The sequence below is a fragment of the Aythya ferina genome, assembly GCF_964211825.1.
Source record: "Aythya ferina genome assembly, chromosome: 15".
In the NCBI taxonomy this organism is placed as follows: domain Eukaryota; kingdom Metazoa; phylum Chordata; class Aves; order Anseriformes; family Anatidae; genus Aythya; species Aythya ferina.
The window spans coordinates 5,233,859-5,253,143 of NC_140314.1; the positions used below are offsets into that span (position 1 = coordinate 5,233,859).

At 44.5% G+C, this 19,285-nt stretch overlaps 1 protein-coding gene across 3 annotated transcripts in view; it reads left to right on the top strand.

The window, feature by feature from the left end:
• MAD1L1 (mitotic arrest deficient 1 like 1) overlaps window positions 1-19,285 on the top strand; it is a 348,528-nt gene that overhangs the window by 164,835 nt on the left and 164,408 nt on the right. For all 3 annotated transcript variants that reach the window (XM_084536417.1, XM_084536418.1, XM_084536419.1), the window contains exon 13: window positions 5,608-5,664. In XM_084536417.1, the coding sequence (XP_084392543.1) occupies window positions 5,608-5,664 (57 nt within the window). The remainder of the gene's footprint in view (window positions 1-5,607; window positions 5,665-19,285) is intronic.

The window sequence follows — 19,285 nt, forward strand, 5'->3', positions numbered from 1 at the left end:
TTTGTAGATAATGAGAAAGAGCGGCAGATGTGCCCTGCTGTGTAGTCACCACAGATGGCTTGCTGTTGGTCATGTATCTGAAATGGCGATTACAGTCTTTTTAACACGTAAGGTTTAGTAGCAAGTAAGCCCCTGGGAGCGGAGGCACAGGCGCTGTTCTCTTCTCTCTGTTGACAGCAACGGGATATGAGGGAATGGCATGGAGCTATGACAGAAGAGGTTTGGGTTGGGTGTTAGGAGATGGTTCTGTAGGTCACCTCACACTAGCCGCACACTAAGGCCATCTAGCTTGAGCAGAGGAGCTTCATCTTATATCTTCTTTGTAGGTGATTAGGTTCATAAGGTATTGTGAAATTACCCAGGGAACGGGGGGTAGCCAGCACGAGGAAACTGAAGCGATTATCGGGCATGTTAGGACGCACAAGGCTCCATATTTCTGTGATTGGAAGCAGGTACAGCCTCGTGCATTTAAATTGTGTGCTAACTTTGTTGAAGAGGAGAGGCAAGAATTTATCTGAGGAGGTAATTAATTTGAAATAGCTATTAATTAACATTATACCTAAATTTGCCAGTCATCGCACTTGACTTGAATTTGCAGACAACTGTTGCATATCAAATACTGCTACGGGTAGCTTGGGCTTTGGCAGGCTGTAGGAATGCCGTGCTTTGCAGCTGTGCTATGGCTCTGCCAGGCTGACCCTCCTCCTCTCCCCCCGTGCCTGCCCTCCCAGCACGTGCCTTCCCTTCTGGGGACCCGCACTTTGGATTTATGGCTGCGCGAGCACGGCCCAGGAATAGGCGGCTGTGTGTGTTCACAGGCATTCCACCCTCGTGGGAAAGAATAAAAATGACTGGTTTGAATCTGAGGCAGTGAAAGTGCTGCGTGCTTCTCTCCCTTGCAAAGTACCTGCATTGTCTTGGGGTGGCTGTTAAGATAATCATGGTTTCTGATGAAAGCAGAAGACTCAAATGATGTTTCGCAATGAAGGTTGTTTTGATTTATTCCCTGTATGCAGCACACATAATTTTGCTTCCATAACTCTTTGAAGCAAGCTTTAATTTTGTGTCTCTGGTTGTTGCTGCTCCTGTGCTGTGCCATACCTATGAGCTATTTAATGTGCAGCGTAGAGGAGTACATTAATGCAGGTCCACAAAGAGAGCGCTTCGATTTGCTAATTGCTTGTAGAGCGGCGGGTATTGTTGCGGAGAGAACGACCACTCATTAGAGACTGAGCAGCTCGTTTTTTCTGACAAGTGAGTCCCATCCGAGCTGCTTGCCTGTCGGCCAGGGCAGCTGGCTCACGTTCAGCCCCTGGACTGGGATGTGGGGCTGCTGATGCTGCTACCACCTGCATTGGGATCACCGGTTTGCCTTGGTTTCATCCCCAAGACCCTCTCCGAGCAGCCTCCCTCAGCATTGTCAGAGCTGGAAGAGCACAGCTCCCGACCCCTGTGCTTCCCTCCTGCACACCTGCTGTTTTCCTGTGTTTGTATTCACATTAGAAGTGTGAGATACAGTGGAAATAGCTACAATTGGAAGGTATAGGGGATTAATTATTGATGAAGGGAAGCAAGCTAAGCAATTCAGAAATGTCTCCTTGGGAGCTGAATCAGTTCCTCTCCTTGGAAACTGTTCCTGCTCCTTCCAGCCCCAGCTGCTGTATCCTGGCAAGGCAGGAGCACAGGTTATCTTTCCTTCCCTGCCGCTCTCTTTTGAGGATGACAGCAGCACTGACAGTAGATTAGACAGTGTTGTCATGTAAGATGAATGTTTTGAATTGACAAACCCTGTTTTTTTGGAGGCTTAAAGTAATTGACTGAATACTTCAGAGGATTTTTTTTTTCCCTGCTTATGCTACTTATTTGATTTTCTTTACCTGTTTGTGCTGCCTTCTGTGGGCAAATCGTCCTTTACATGTATTTGTCTATCTGATTCTTAAACTCGGTATCTGTTTGCTTATCAGATTTCTTAATGCTTGAGCTCAGTGATCCATGGGAATTTAACACGTGTATTAAGTAACATGAAATTCCTTGGAGCTTTAAGATGACTTCCATGCATATCCTGAAAATGCAGCACAAGATTTTTGTACTGAGAGACTCCTGAGACACCAAGGTGAACGTGTTCAAGCTAAAAGCAGGTAAAACAGAGTGGAGCCACGTGTCCGTAGGCCATTGCATTTGCCAGCACACAGCTCAGAGATGGGCCTGGCAAACTGCTCCAGCATCTGCCGCAGAGGACGCTCCCCACCTGCCTGGGAGTGAAGGACCCTCGTGTGCCCACTCTGGCTCCGTCCTTGCCCACCTGCAGCGCCTCAAGCTCACTGCTCATGCGTTCGCTGGCTGCGAGTGGGCAGAGAGGATTGAACCAAGAAATCCACCAGTTCATTCCTGGAAAGATAAATGATAAGAAGCAATATAGCAATATTTCTTTCAGGTCCTTCCAAGGCTGCCCAGCGGTGCTGGGGCTCAGCGCACCGTCCTGCGCCGTGCCAGAGCCCTCTGCAGCTCCGTCCTTAAAGTGCCGCGGTGGCTGGCAGCTCCTCCGAGGCACTCTGATTAAGTGAGGTGTGGGGAGAAGTTCAGAGCCTAATTTCTTCTTCATAATTAAAAATGCGTGCATCTGTCATGCTGCTGGTGATTAGGTTGTATTTTCTTGTGGCCTAGTAGGAATATGGCAGTGAATCACTTCGCAAGCAGCTGTCCTCTAACAGCTGAGCTAGGTTCAATATTTGATTTAAGCTAATAAAAAGTCCGGGGTAGGGCTAATGTTTACAAACTGGATGTGATAAAGCATTCAGATCATCTGTTTCACAGGCAGGCGAGAGCAGGCGCAGGGGACCCCAGTGCTTCCAGCCCCGGGGCGCGAGCTGCCGTGCTGGCGGGGTTCCTGTGCGAGCACCTCGGCAGGGCTCAGCTGTGCTGGAGGAGCCTCCTCCTCTGCAGCTGTGGGTCACACTGTAATGGCTCACAAGGCATTAAATATGTCCCTTTTGCTCTTCTGTGAGCGTTGTAGTCAAACCATACATTTAAGAATCTTTTAATCTTCATAAATCATTTCTTCTAGCAATCTAGTAAGCTTAGTTGCTGTTCTCTGAATTCCCACTAGTTCAGCTACTTTTCCCTTTGAGATGAGCTGCCTAGAAATAAATGCAATGAAGAAAACCTACTCTGTGATTTAATTCTTATCTGATTGCTTCTCCAAATCATATTGATCTGCCATTAGCAAGCTGCAGTTTTGGACTTGCTGTCCAGGTTTGCCTCTAGGTCTCTGTTGGCGTAACAGCTTGACAGGTTTGTATTTGGTTATTTTCCCCGAGACATACTATATTTAAGTTAAATTATGGGCTATTTCCTGCTCACATTTCTCATTTCTCTCATCCCTTTGTATTATTTCTTTCCTGTCCAAAAGATTTTGCAGCCTCTTCCTGAAGTAAAATATACGAGGCCTTTTTCTGTCCTTTTTTTTCCCCGGGTTTTATCAACACCTTGTACTTTCAGACATTCTTACGCTATCTAGTTAAATGGGTTCCTAGGGTGCTATTGTCTTGATATTTTAAAGAAAAATATTTCCTCTGTGAAGGTGATCCAAGCTCTGAACAGGTTGCTCAGAGATACTTTGGAATTTGCTTCCTTGGAGAAATGCAGAACTGAGCTGATCGAGAGCCCTGAGCATCCTGGTAGAGCTGACCCTGCTCCAAGCAGGGGATCAACCTGGCCTCTTCCAGCCTAAATTACACCTCGATTCTGTAGAACTCTGTGCTCTCTAACAGGAGATTGAATAGAGAATTAACCCTCAAATTTAGGAGTGGTAGGCAAGTAAGTAATTCTTCACAGCTCTTTGCATCTTCTTCAGAACAGTTCCTATTCAAAGGTCATATACATCTTCATACAGATAAGGCTAATAAAAGTACAGAGAAGTCAAGATTTTTTTAAAGATCGAAAATATTCTGTCAGTCTTGGGGTGTTCTGCAAAGGCTACGCCAGCATCTCCTGTAAATAACATCTCTGAGGGGATGTTTTCTAATTCTAACGCTGGTGTAATTCTACCTGATTAAATATTAGCAGGAAAAAAGTCTGTCCCAGCTGCCTGCAAATTTCTAGTTACCTGATGTTTCAGCATCAAACTTGGTGATAATTTGAGTTTTTCTTCTTACTTGCTTGTACATGCACTCGGCGTTTGGTTGGGACTGGCATCTCCTGCGGTGTTTAATGAGTGTGTCTCATTTCCTTGTGCCAGGTCCCAGACTTGTATTAAAACCTTTTTCATCTTATTTGAGTGTCTGTTCCTTAAATATTGTCACATCATCCCAGGCCCTACACAGCAAGAATCCGTAACTTTTTCTGTTTGCACTGAGCTCTGGGGACAGGGAGGTTTTGAACTGTTTTGTTGTTTGTTTGCAAAATTAAACTTACGCTGTGCTGAACCCGAAGACTGTAATTTTTTGTTTGCTTGCATTTCAGTGCCGTTGGCCTCCAAAGCTTAATGTTTTCCTTTTCATTGTAATAAACTGCTTGCTGTTTGCTTCTGGTTTGGAAGTAGTACTCAAAAGACCCATTTCATGTGTGGAGAGAGATTGTTAGAGGGGCTCTGAAGGGTTTTAATGAATATCTGCTTGAAATTATGTGAATTAGTTTGCAGGAAGCTTTTTTTTTTTTTTTTTTTCTTATTGTGTTTGTTTACATTGTTTAAATTAGTTTCTCTGTCATTAGTTGTGTCTATTTTCTGGGCTTTCTGCTAACTAGAGAAAGGCTGATTGCAGGCTAGCAAAGTGATGTGAAATAGAAGAAGGGAAGAAATTGCACTCAAGTAGTAAATGTGCCTGCTCTTAACCATCTCCAAAATACTCGTGGTTTTTTTTTTTTTTAATTCTTTCTCATAAAGAAAACTTGGTGAAGGCTCTTCTTCTGAGTCAGGTTCCCAGTTCTCCAGGAATTCTGAAAGGGTAAAGTAAGGTATTTCCACTCTGGTTTGAGTTTCTTTGAATTTCAAACTTTCTCTTCAAACAAACAAACAAAAAATGACCACTTTGCATTAAGTCTTTCTCACAGGCATTCAGTAGGGTTGTGTTGCAGAGAGGCTTTTCTTGGTATTCTACCACAGTTGTAGAGACTGGTAAAATCAGCCACATGCCCTGAAATTTCAACAAGACATTTTTTTTTTAAGTGCCCTTCAAGCTCCCTCTCCTTTCAGGAGTTTTGGGCAAGCATCTTCTTTCTCTAAAGTTAAGCATAGGAGAAAGAATTAGATGGGTTTTAGACCATTCTCCATGACTTCAAAAGAAACAGAGAGGAAGCACAGTTCTCTGACTGGACCATCAGACTGAAATTTGGGATTTCTGCCCCAGTGGCTCTCCTCTTTACAGTAAACCTGTTCGTTCTTGTGTGTGTAGACCGCAGGCTCTTTGGGACAGGATTGTCTCGTAATGGGATGCTCATAGGGCATAACAAGACCCAGCACTTAAAATTCCTTTTCAGTGCAGAGAAAATCATATTGTGGCTTTTATGGTTTGGGGGTGGGTGGAAAGCAATGTAGTCATATTAAAATTCTGAAATATGTCCCAGACTTAATTTTCTATTTATTGACTTTTTTTTTTTTTTGTCTTGAAGGCTCAGCTGTCTCAAGTTCTGGAAGAAGTGGGGAATCACAAACAAAGAGCAGAGATGGTAAGTGTTCATTTCCTTTTAAACGTTTTACAGTAACATATGCAAAGTTCAGTGCCTTTGAACAGTGGATCAGTTCCAAATACTTAGCTCTGAACAGCAAATAAACATTTTAAAAGTTTGTATCACTGTTGCTAGTCTTGGCACTGTTTGTATCTGCGGTTATCTGGAGCAAGCATTGGATGAGATCTAGTGATCTGCCATCCTCTTTTTTGGCAGTTTGCCTTTTTTTTTTTTTTTTTTTTGTTACCAGTTCTCAATCAGAAGGAAGCATTTAATTTCATCCTGAATTAACTGCTTACTTTGGGGGCCTTTGATTCAGTCTCAAGTGTGCAAAGGACAAGCAGATGAGATGCGAAAATTACTACAAACTAGTATTTTATAATGCCTGTTAATTTTCTGCTGGTTTTGTCTTTTTTATTGGCAGTTCCCTCAAGGACCAAAAGTAATAGAAGCCACAAAACCAGGCAGTAGGGAGGTTTATATGTTGTTTCATGACTGTTGTATATGATTCTTCATATTCAGCATTAAACTGAGGTGTCAGCATTAAACTGTTTTGTGAACCAATGTTTTTGCTGATGGGTGAGTTGCAGGATTCCTGCAACTTTTCCAGTCACAAGAAAAATGTGAGCAGTATCCAAGATGTTGACACTCATTCTCTAAATATATTTTACATTGGGTTAATTTTGTTACTAATTAAAAGATGGGCTAGTAAGTAGGTACTAAACAGATTTTTGCTCTGAAAACCAAATGCTCAACAACAGTGCTAACGCTAGACTTTAGTCGTCTGCTTAACTCTGCTAAGGCGTTGAAGGTCAGAACTGGTGTGCCCTTGCTGTTCTATTAATAGGGTGCCATACATCCGATAGTTTCTTTTTTTACTTTGTCTGTGGTCCCCCATGTTGTTTCAACAGCAGATTTGCATTAATGAGAGCGTTAATTGACTCTGGGTCTGGGGTGGTCTTGCATTGTGGGCAAATGTTTTTGTATGCTCAGTTACTTTCTGTGGTGATGTGTGATATGTCCAAAGAAAACAGAATTAATCCTATTTATTATCTGATCTCGTTACATACTGCCTTGTTACAATTTTAAATGCTATACAATCAACTTTGTATTGTGCACTCTGGACATATCAGAGGATAAATTTGCTGTTATGTTTTTAATGTTCTGATGCTCATTTTTTAAAGCATTTCAAAGTTTTTCTTTTTGGCTCATTAAGCCTGGGGTTTGAGTTACTTGTTTGCCTTCAAAAGCTTGTCGTATTAAACAAGCTAGCAGAGAGCTGGAGAAACTGGGACTTGCAGTGTTAAAGCATTAATTGGTGTTGTGCATCATCCATCAGCAGAGGATAAAGAAGCAGTCAGTGTTCGGTGCCTATTCCCAAGGGTTACTTGGTGGAAAACTGCAGGTCGTATGATCTTCGTTGTAAGGCTTACATCAATCTCACATGAACAGGCTGTGTTCTGTAGTGCTCTAGACTATGGTTTGCAGATTTTGAGGTGTGGGCTTTATTCAGCATTTTGAATTTTGTTCAGTAAATACAAGAAAATTGCTTCAAACAGAGGGAGATTGCTTTTCCTCTTTTTCCCTTTGGAGGAAAAAAATGACAGTAGGTAGCTCCTTCTTTGGAGGAGCTATCTTTGGAGGAGCTTTCTTTGGTTCTCCTCCATCCCCCAGTGAAACCTCACTGGTAGGGAAAATATGTCTTCTGCAGTGTGAGGGGTGGCAGAGGTCTGTCCCCTTTGGTTGGGGCCATTTCATTACCCTCCTGCCTCCAGGCTCCGGCCATTATTCTGGCAGCCTTGCTCTCCTCTCTGCCATTGAACAAAAAGTTCTTTCCTTGTTGTTTATTTTCCCTCTGTCCAGATCAGTGTCTCACCTGGATGGCCTTATTTTCAGACTCATTCAAAGTTGGCACTTCAGCCAGCACTTGTTTGCCTGATTTGGATTCCTGGCATCTCTCCTCCCTTTTCATCCCTCTCCCAATTTTTCACCTGTGATCCACTTCTTGCTGGTTTGATGCTAAGCCGCCGCAGCTGGGAGGGTGCAGAAAAGCTCTTCCTGCTCTGGGTGCTGACAGATGTGGATATTGCTTTTCATCAGCCATTCTACAAACAGGCTTATGGCTCTAAGTGAAAAGAAATAAACACCTGTCAGGTGCTATCGTACAGTCTGATGGGTCTTTGGGCTTCGGGGATAAACCTCTGTAGAGGTGACATCTCTGCCTCCACCCTGAAGAGTGCTAATGGCTTTCTTACCTTCCCCAGAGCACTGGAAATGAATTAACATGCTCTAGGGCTAGGGAACTAGCTGGTCGGATCTCATCAATGAGTTTGTTGGGGCTTCTTGTATGCAGCGGGGAGCATCTCAGATGCCCTGGTAAATCATTCTTCATGGAGCAGTACTTAAAAGTGAAATATCTGTGGGATAAAGCTGTTGGGATTGTGGCCTCAGTAAGATGGCATCTGCATTTGTGCCCTTGGTTGGAGAGGGCCCTGTTTCAGAGAATTGTGTCCGTGGGACGTTAGGAGCTGAACCTGTGCTAGCCCAGGGCACGAGGTCTTCCTAGAGGAGCGCGGGACGGGCTTGCAGCTCTCGCTGCCGCTCAGTGCTGCAGCACGCCGGTCGCTTGTCAGCTAAAAGTGAGCTGACTACCAGAAGGAGGAAAAAAAAAAGAAATGTAAATGTCTTCAGCTAATTGCAGTTGACAAGACAAAGGCAGTTTGACTTTCCAGTATTAATTAGCAAACCCATACTAATTAGCTTGTATAAGCACAATTCATGCTTCTTTCCCTAAATGCAATTAATATTGCAACTGAAGACGTCTCTGGGCTGTGCCGCTGTATCATTAACATACTTTACCCTAATTAGACACGGACAGTAGTGGCTGGAGAAATGAGTTTGTGATTACAACCATAAAAAATCCTCTAATATTTTATATCCTTCAGGGAACTTGAACCTAGAATTTATTTTTTGATTTAAGAAAAATTACCCTTATCGTTGTGCTGTGTAATTATAACAATGAAACTTTGATTTTTCTCTCCCTCTAACCCTTCAGTTATTTATTTTTCTTTATTCCAACGTTGAATGCCTTCCTGTTAGAAGGAGGCAGTACCTGCGCAGTCTTCTGAGAGATGGTACATATCAGAGTCACCAGGCTGCTCAGATGACTTCATTTTCCCCCACTTTTGTGAGTGTTCTGTTTCCTTTCTTTGCTGAAATAATGTTTTTGTTGTTGTTGTGCCCTAAGCATGCTTCTTTCCTGCAATTTTTGTGTATTTATGAGCACTTTTCTGACAATTTTATCAGCACTGGAAGTTTCCTATATCAAGGGTAGCATTCAAACATCTTTACTTGAAGGATGTGCCAGGAGATGGCTTGTAGGGTTTGCACCTATGGCTGCCTGTTTTGTGGTCCCAGGATCTTCCTACTTAACGGTATGTTAGTTTAGTGCTTGTGGCATAGAGCTGAGGGCTAGCTTCGCTCACACCGAAGTATTATTTATGGAAAATGCTTTCCTGATAGTTTCATATTATTCTTTCTTTCCCTGATGGAGGGAAGCAGAAGATACTTCTTTCTAATTTTCATCTGCATTTTTCTTATCCCTGTATAGACAAGACAAAGTAGTTTGGCTCAAGCTTGCCACCCAGGCAACAGCTGTGATCCCTGATCTTACACTTTGCTTCAGTCTGGTTCTGTAGCAGAGGCATTTATGTCAAGATTCTTTTTCCACCATTAATCCCTGAGGGAAGTGAGGCTGGTATTTAGAAAAGAAAAGTATCACCTGGATTTTCACTGCCCTGAGGTGCTCTGGGTATCTTTGGCTTTCATCTTCCAAAGACAGCTTGGCCCATGTGGGCTCTGAAATCTAGACTCCTTATTGGACCAAATTATATTTCATCCTCCCGCAGATTAAGAAGGATGGATATAAGAATCAGAAGAATTGCTTAGCAGGGTGGGAGGTAAAGAAGATTTGAAGTCCAAGGATGTAGTCATCGCAAAATGAATGGCATAAAACGAAAGTCCTTACAGAAGAAATAAAGACACCTTGAAATGACAATAATGACTTCCTCTTGCCTTAAGTAAATGTGTTTGCTAACCCTCTGCAAAGAACAGGAAACCTTTATTTAAGGGCAGCAGGTCAGGAATAGTTAAGGAGCCAAATCATATGTTCAGTCCGATGAAATCGTAATGTTTGGGATTAACTTAAATGTCAGTGACCAGCTACACTGATGTTTATCGGGAGAAGTAATGAAGACAGTAGGAGGATACAAGGAAGAAATCAGCTCAGAGAACGCTGTGCCTGATGTAGTCGGGACCTGTCTGCTAACTGGAAAGCAACATGGAAAAGTTGCAGAGAATGTGGGAAAATCACAGAAGTCATCAATAAATAAACATGAGATCCATCCACACTGTTTGTAAACCATTCGCATTACTACTGAAATACTTCACTTTCTAATGGTTGCATCAGACCTCCAGGCCATAAATAACTGTAACTTCTGATACTTAAAAGAAATACCTGGTGAGGTTCAAAATTCTGTTGCATTTGACTTTACAGATGGTAACGGTAACAGGAAAGAAGTGAACTTTGGTATAGAAAGAGCTGCCTTAGATAATTGGGCAATATAGCTAATTTAATTCTTGTATGAGAGTTATTAAGCATAAAGCAAGAAATACAACAGACAAGACACAAGAATGACAAAAGTGGTGCTCATTAGTGGAAATGTTAATTCTCCGTATTATCTACAGTAGGCTGGCAATTAAATGTGGGATTAGAGTACCAAGGCACGTTAGTTATAAATAGAAATGAAGCTCTGACAGAACAGGCATGGCACCAACAGGTTGGGAGGGGAAGGAGGATAACCGACTGGGGCAGGAAGCCTCCATCTATCAAAAATGTATTTGGTCATTTCCAAATTGATTTAGCAAGACGACAGCAAGCCTCCTTAGCATTTGACTGATCCTCTGCTAGCACCTGATATGAGACTTCAAGCCCAAGACAGATGAGCAATGTGACGTTCAGCTGAGCAGCAGCGTGAACGCAGCAGTAGTTTTTTAGTAAGGTAATTTTGGGGAAATACACAGTTCTTAAATCAGACTGAAAAACATGAATCTGGTTATAAAGAAACAGCAAAAAAAAGTTGATCTAGAATGAAATGATATAGTAACAGATGACAGGAAGAGGACTCTTCAGGTCATAAAGTCCAGTCCTTTGGTAACTGAGGCAATTGCAGCATGTAGATTAGTTCATCAATTTATCAAGCTTGTCTTGACAGTGCTTAGCTTGTTTGTCCCATTGCTGTCACTGAAAGACTGCTCTGATAGCTAGAAATCTTCCAATTCCAACTGAAAATATATGTGCAGTTAATATCCTTTCTTTTTTTTTGTGTGTGTTAATTTTCTCCTTAAACTCCAGTGACTGTTCTTCCTCCCTCATCTTTATGCTGTGACATATTTATAGAGAACAATTGTTCTCTCCCAGCATTTGCCTAGGTTAAACAAATCAAGCTCTTCCAGCGTTCTCTTAGAACAAGCTTCTCAGGCTCCTCACGAATCCTGCAGCTTTCTTTAACTCTCTTCCCATTTTCCTTTGTTTCCTTTGAAGATCAGTAGCCAGGGTGGTCACATCACTCCAGCTGATTTTTCAGCAGTAGCTTGTACAGGAGCATCTGCTACAGGAGCATCTGCTACAGGCGTGAACCTGCCTGTGCTGGATGTAGCTCACCTCTTCCATTGCCATTTCCACTGCCACACAGCACTGATGGTTGCTGATCGTCCACCCAGCTCTTTGTCCTCCTCTCTCGTTTCAGACTGATGAAGACTTGGTTTCTAGGAGAGGTTCTTGCTGTTGGTTGCTGTTTGGGAGACTTGCCCTGTTAGGTTTCAGTTCTGCTGCTGTCCCGTCAGTCTTCACCTAACTTGTTCCTTCAGACATCTTTCTGCTCATCTGTGATAAAGCCGCCGAGCTTTGTGTTATCAGTAATTGTTGGCGTTCATATTTTTGGCCTGAGATGTTCAGTAAATATTGTTACTTTTAAATATGTTTTCACGATCGATGTCTGAGTCCTCTTTTTGTCTGCCAGGTAGCTTTAATTCAGCAGAGCCATTTGTTGCTTCTCTGTTGTGTGTATACTTCCCAGTGTTAGTGTTCACATTTTTCATTTTCTCTTGTGGTTCTTTTAGTTTAGAAACACAATTTGTTGGAAAGAGTAGGGTGAGTGTGCTAGTCATTGTTGTCCCATTTCAACTCTTCTGCCTGTGCTTTCACTGAAGAGCTTTGGCTCTCCAGGTGAGCAAAACCTGGAACAGAGAGGCAGGAGTGCTCAGAGCATCTCTTCTCCTCTCCTTTTCCTAGATGAGAGCTCGCTGTCGGTGCTTGTTGTAAACAGGCACATTAAAATTAGTCCTTGCTGTTCCCCACGGTGTAGCAATACAGTGAGCTCTGAGGAGCAGAAAGAGGATTCGTTGTCCTCGCTATTAGGAAATGATGAACGGCCTCGGTTAGTTATGCTGCATCTGCTGCACGTTCCACCTTGGAAAATTCGCGTTCGAACAAAGCTGTGGCAGCATCAGAGCCATCTGCTGCGGGTGACTGCGGGCAAAGCAGGGAGGGTGCTGAACGCACCGGGGTCTTGGCAGATGAATGCCAACCTACTGCCTACAGCCCAGAGAGGGGATGGGTCCAGCACGTTAGACTTCCACACCTTGATACCTACTTGTGATTTTAATTAGGTTAGAAGAGACTTAGTCAATTCTTGTGGTTTATCTCCGCTTTAAGAATCTAGCCAGGCACATAGGATCGAGTAGTACATCCCCTTCAAATTAAAAACAAATAAACTGTCTGTTTAAAAGTCCTGTAGCACAAATGAACCTGCTGTTGGATCCATTAGCATTAAAGTTTTATGGAACCTGGCAGCACCGTTTGGTTTCAACAGGACAATTTTCGTTTTCTCATGGAAGATGGTAACAGCTGACACAGGTTAAAGACTTTCACACGGCAGTGGAGGAGACGTAGCTGCCTGAAGTGTAGCAGTGCTGTGCTGCTGCTCCTTCCCTGGGCTCCCCCTGGGAAAGGAGCTGTTGGACTGGGGGAAAATAGCCAGACCCAAACCCGGATGGCAGTTCTGGCTCCTCTAAGCTGCAGTGATCTGATTCTGATGGGACAAAATAATAATTTATCTCCATCTTGCTTGTGGCAAGGTGGGGAACTGGTTTCCTTCTGCTTTCCCAGTCCTGGGAAGTTGTACCTGCATCAGAACAGGGCCAGCCTGAGCGGTCTGAGCTGAGAGATGCAGCTCTGGAGGCACAATTTATCCTCAGCAGGAGAGAGGATGTGCAGATCTCTAGCTACTGGATTTAGGGAAGCACTGAGGGCATGTTCAGTGGACGTGCCTGCAGATCAAAGATTGCTGGATGCTTTTCTTCTTGCCCAGGGCTGGCTTTGTATGTACAAAGAGTGAGCTAAAGGCTTAAAAAATGTGTTTCAAGCCTGTTTCAGTCCTCGCACTGACAGTCTAATCAGCTTGCTCCATTATTTGTTTCGCTTTCGATCTCTTTCTGTTTGAGTGCCATTAGAAGAGCTCGCTCCCAGTGTTTTTTGCCTTTTGCTGTTAAATGCTGGAGGTAGGTAGTGCTGGTGGCAGGCTGGGGTCTCTCTGAGCTGCTCTGTCAGGGCAGCAGAGTCCTCCAGCAGGAGCTGTGAAACCTAATTTATCCGCAGAGACAAGAAGATCATAGAGCACAATTCTTCCTGTGACCTCTCGGTAAATAATGAATGGCAGAGCCCTGCCTTTTTGGAATCGCTTAATTGAGGCTGACAACTCTTTGTTGTACTACAGGATCTAGCTTGTCAGGAGAATTTTAACTTATTTATGAATATTTCATTAACCTCTAAAGACTGGCTGTAGAAAATCGAGCTCCTGCCAGGCCCTGTCCTGTCGCTGGTGTGTGCAGCGCTAATGTCACCCACGGCACATCTGTCACAGCTTCCCTTCCCCTCGGAGCTGGGCTTCGGAGCTTCTTGTTGGTGGCAGCAGGAACATGTTCACCAAAGGTTAAAATGCCAGGTTTCTGTTCTGGCACCAGAGCTGAACATGCGGTGCTTGAGAGGGAATTGACTTTTTGCTTTTTGTTCCCTGATTGCTTGCTGGCAACTGAGGGAGACCACAGGCATGGTCTCAAGAGGCTAAAATGGGCAGAGTGATCTTGGCAGGCCCTATAACCTTTGCTGTTTTTCCCAAGGAGGGAGATTTCCCACTTCTCACCCATTAAAAACCCAACGCCTGTTGTGGCAGAAGGTCCACACGAAGGGTCATCGAGCTGGAAAACCAAGAGTGCTCTTCAATCTCCTCTTAGTGCGTTCTCCAGGAAGGGTTTGGGGAACCAGCCTCCTTCAAGCACCCACCACTTTCCTGAGGGCAGCTGGAAGGCTCTGTTGAGTGAGCTGCCTCTTTCCCATGGCACTGGCCATGTCCTCATCCCTGGGGACACAGAAAACACCCCGAGCATGAAGCGTTGGTGCCCCCCGCTCACCTTTCTCTGCAGGGACGTGCTGGCAAGCCGTGCTCCTGGCTGCGTTGAGCTGTCAGGTGGGGACGGAGCCGTTCTTAAAAACGCCCTGACGTGGGCTGGGGGCTGTTCCCTGGGAGCTGGAACGAGAGGATTACGTTGGCTTTTTCAAGTCCAGCACTCAGTGAAGGCTCCTTTGTTCTTGTACAGTATTCAGCAGAGATTGATTCCACTGTATTTAGGTTAGGAGATGAAGGAACAAAAATGGATGTTAGATTCCTCTTTCCTTTCCTCTTTGATCTTCTTCCCAGGTGGTCGCTTGAAATGCATAGGTTCTTCTCTGACTGCTCATTATGTGATGATTTTTCAACAAGAAAACTGATGGGGGGGAGGGAGAGGTGGGATTACAAGCTACCATTTCATGAGAATTTGTTGACTGAATGCTCCAGAAACTGCTCAAAGGTATATTTTCAGGAAACAAGCTGTATTCAGAGTTTGCAGGGAGGAGGTACAATGTCTTTGCGGGCTTATTTGGTGCTTTGCCACCGAATTACAGCAGCTGGAAGACTTGCTTCTAGCAAAAGTGCCTACTCCTGTGGGAAGGAAGTGACCAGAGCCACGTTTGCCCCAAGAACAGCCGGCTTCATTGCAGCGGTCCCATGGCTGCACGCAGAGAGGTTGCAGCACGTCAAGTGCTGAACAGGTTCCCTAGGACTTGTGCTGTGTTTTGCTCTTCTAACCAGGAGTAACGGGTAGGAGGTGTCAGCCGTTTAAGGCTAATTACTCTGGAGCTTCCTTTTCTCGGTGGACACCAGCTGTTTTGCTCTCCCCGGTGGGAGGAGCTTTCGGTAGTAATTAAAGGAAACAGTCATCTGCAGGCTGGGGGAACGTGGTGGAGCGAGGCTGATAACGGCGGAGAGGCTCCGAGCTGAATGAGCATGGAAATTAGGCGATCCTTCTTCAGAACGAGCCGTGAGAGCGAACAGAGAGGGTTTTGAACGCGGAGCTGTCAAGGATTTTCGGCTGGTGCACAGTGGCAAAGAGGTGTCGTAGCGGCGCCCGGGGAGGAGGGCTTGGGAGCTGCAGTAGGGCACAGGGGGACAGATTGCACGTTCGTTCCTTCTTCTGGAACAGCGAGTTGAAATCTGTAATCACACGTCAATAAACTCATGGGTTTAACCCAAAGTCTCCACTCCCTTTGCACGGTGGGTCTTTTGCTCCTCTTCCCCTCAAAGCATCCAGTTTCATTCATCTTGATCTCAGAGCTAGTTTCCCTCCTCCTGAAATATCTGGTAACTCGTATTTCCGAACTGCCACATCTCTCAGGCATGGGGTTTCGCTTTTAGGTAGCCCTGCGTGGAGCCATGAGCTGGACTCAATGATCCCAGTGGGTCCCTTCCAGCCTGGGATATTCTGTGATTGTGTTTTGCACCCAAGTACAGGAAAGAGAGAAATAGAGCATAAAGTGGGGAACGAAGCTCAAGAAGACAGAACTGCAGTAAGTTGGCACCCATGGGATGAGCATGGGCGATGTGCTGTTGAGATGCAATGGATCGGTGGGTGAAGCACCTCCAGTGAGATGTTACTGCAATAACCCGAGGAGCGCAGCTCCTGCAGGGCTCTGCTGGGGCAGGGCCAAGGCAGGGTGCGGTGATGGGCAAGGGGAGGTGGGTGGGCGCAGGGTTGGCGGCTCTGGGGTGAGATGAGCATTAAGCAGAGGACAGGTCATAGGGTAAAGGCAATTTGGGAAGGCTGTAGGGCATGAAAGGCTCAGCTTGCTGCGTGGGCTGTGCTGGGATTTGAGGCACGACGTGGTGATGCTTCCTTCATGCAGACAGCTGGGCGTGCAGCTCAGGCTCCTGACTGATGCTGATCATACATGAGCATGGGAAGTTTGGGACCGCCGTGGCATTGGCCTGATTTTGCATAACAGAAATCGTTCCCTGTGGCACACCATAACTGTGCGGTTACGTATGGAAACCTTAGGACGAATTGTTATTAACCACGTGCCTGTGCATCCCTCCTCTGCAGCTGCTATGGGCAGAGCTGTGTTCCTGTGCAGCAGGGCTCATTTTGGCTCGCTGAAGCTGCCTGGAGTTTCACCAAGTCGCGCTTGTGCAGCACAATGTGGAGGGGAGGTGTTTGAAGGAAAGCTGTGGGCTGCCTGCAGATTGGGAATCAGAGGGGAGAGAGGTGAAAGCTCGTTAGGGCTCCCTTGGGGTAGATGAATTAGTTAATGACTATGCTGTGCTTTGAAAATGCAAATGCTGTGTCAGAGCTAAGTCTGATTATAATAATCAATCTTCCTTTTGAGAGGGTGCTGGAGATGGGGGGGTGGGGGAAGAGAGGGATGAGACTGGGCCTGAATTTTTAGATGCGAGCTTCTCCGCTGTCCTTAAGGAAACCTGCTGCTGCTGCCGGAGCGCTCGCAGAACCACCGAGAGGCAAAGGTGAATTTCGGAGAAACTCCTTGCAGGCGCTGCTGGCTCCTCGGCAGGCTCAAGTTAATTTTGTAATTTGGTTGTTTATGATTGTCCTGGCTGGTAAGGGAGGCGTTGGTGCCTGCTCGTGTGTGCGAGCTACCCCTGCTAATGGCAAAGATAGAAACTGCCTCATAAGCAGCATCCTCAGGGGATGGCGAGAGAGGAGGGTGGCTGCTGCAGACGTCCAGCAGTGACAGCTCCTTCTCCCTTGGCACTTGATTCGTTTGTAGCAAGCGTTCCCAGTAATTACGCCTCTTAATTTAGGAGAGTGAGTGGGAGAAAGGAATATAAATTTGTGTATTAACTTTAGAGATTGGAAATAGGGCAAGCGAACCTTCTCTCTGGGAGATTATATTTGGAAATGAAATGGAATGACATTCAGTATAAACTTGAAAAATTGCTCTCTTTTTACTGCAACAGGAGGAGAAAAAACACAATCCAGACTGTATTGGAGAGAAGCAGAAGTCAGCATATGTCCATTTCCCAGCTTGTGTGTATCTCCAATAATATATATGCATGAGTACGTTTTTAAGAAACTGTTTGCTGGAAGCTTGCTCCTGGCCCCGTCTCCTCAGTGATAAAAGCACGCCAGGTTTGTTACAGATTGGGTCACCCATAGAGAGTGGCAGCTCTCAGCTAGCTAGCCTTTGTCTTTAAAGAGGAAAAAATATATTTATTATTTTGGTTCAACCAAGTGGGAAATGGGTGTTTCTAAAATACTTTTTATTGAATATCTGATTTTCTTGGGTTTTATTGCTTTTGTTCTACAATAGCATCAAGGATTCATTTCCCTAAGAAAACGCGCCAACTAATCCTGGGCTGCTTAGCCTGTTTCTAAATGACAAGCAATATTTTGCTTTGCAAGTGATGTCCTATTTCTTTGAAGAAGAGTTAGGTTAAAGAAAAAGGCGCATTTCATTAAGAAATCTGGCGAGGCTTCATTCTCCCCACGTGTGCTTCTCTGCAGATGTTACAAGGGAGCAGCCCTTCAGCAGGCGGGGGGCTGGGTGCAGGGAAGAGGTGGGACTGCTTTTCCTGAGCAGAATGGTCGATGGAAGTGCTCAGCGTGCCATTTTACTACCTTGTAGTATTGCTGGACACTGAAATTAAGCTCAGTGGTGTTTATGTATGTTGGATTTCTGTCCTGACACCGTTATTTGTAGGTTTGTAGACATCAGGAGGTCACCAACTTGTCGTACTTGCCTGTGGGAAGAGAGGTAAATAAGATCCTTAGTCACTGCTGCATCCTTGGGAGAGAAGCACAAACAGCATCGCTGGAGTAACTGGCATATTGAGCACCAGGGGAACGGTAGTGTGCCTGTTTTCAAACCTCAACATATGGGGTCACACTCAGGGTCCTGTTTCTCTGTTCTATCCTATTTTAGTACACGCTCTTCTCAGATCTGCTTGGTTTTCATACGCTTAAATATTTATGTATTTAAATAGCTTCTTAAATTGTGTTGAGACTTGTAGTCAAACACAACCTCTCAATTCACCTTTCCATGGTGGTTCCATGCAATTCAGTTCCTATTTATCTCTGCTTTTTAAAATCAGCTCTTTTGCTGAGGAAGGCCTTTCAAAGGACGTTGCATCAGCCCATTGTTAACTAAACCTTTAGACATTTATAATAGATTCAGCACTTCCTGCTTTTTGCAGTTCCAAGACTGCTGAATGATGTGCAGACACACTTCATCAGGATGAGATTGCTGTATCAGCCCCTCACTAAAATTCACTCATTATTCAAGTAATAGCTATATGTTTCCAGCATGTGTTCTACGAAATACGTGTACATGATGTGGAAAAATGCACCCTCCTTTTTCTCAACATGCGAAGTTGAAGTACTTTAGACCGAGACCTTTTTGAATCTCACTGCCTAAAATGAGGCGCCTGGACAGAGAGCTGGTCGTTATTTTGGGCAGTCTGGTCCAATTTTCACAAGTCTGCAAATGTGGTTTACAAGGGTGACTGGTTTAATTTAGAAAGCTAAGTCTATAATAAATCCCATTTTGAAGATGGGTGTAGAGAGTGGGTGCGTAGGATGCTTTGGAAATGCTTGTCTTTGGGAACTGCTGGAACCAAGGGGGAGGAACAGTGGGTCTGTGGTGTTGCAGAGATTCAGAGTACTTGCTTAGGAGGGGACAAATAGGGGTCAGAAACGACAAATGCCAGAAATACACCAAGAAAATCTGATGCCTAAAATAAGGCTCTGTCTCTTCTAGCTGTCAGGAGATGAATTTATAATTTTATATTTCCCCTGTCATCTCAAAGGTCTTTAAATAATTCTTACAGAAGAGAAAACCAGAGAGGAACACATTTTTTACGCTGCTGTGGGTGTTCGCTAAGTCATTAACACTTGGAGGAGAACCACCATCTTGAAATCCTGTCCAGGCAGGTTTCAAAGTAAGGCTGAAAGAAGAAAGATATTTCATTTAATTAAACACTAGATGAAAATCCACGTTCTTCTTTCCTCTCCTTCTTGGATTGTGAATAGTAATGACAGTATTTGCTTGGGAAAAAGTATTTGCATTTCACCTTTTGGGCTATTTTTGTATGTGGTCACTCTGAAATTATTCAATATGCTAGATGTGCCCTGATCATTTTTGACTGGCAGCAATGAAGCTGAACTGAAATCC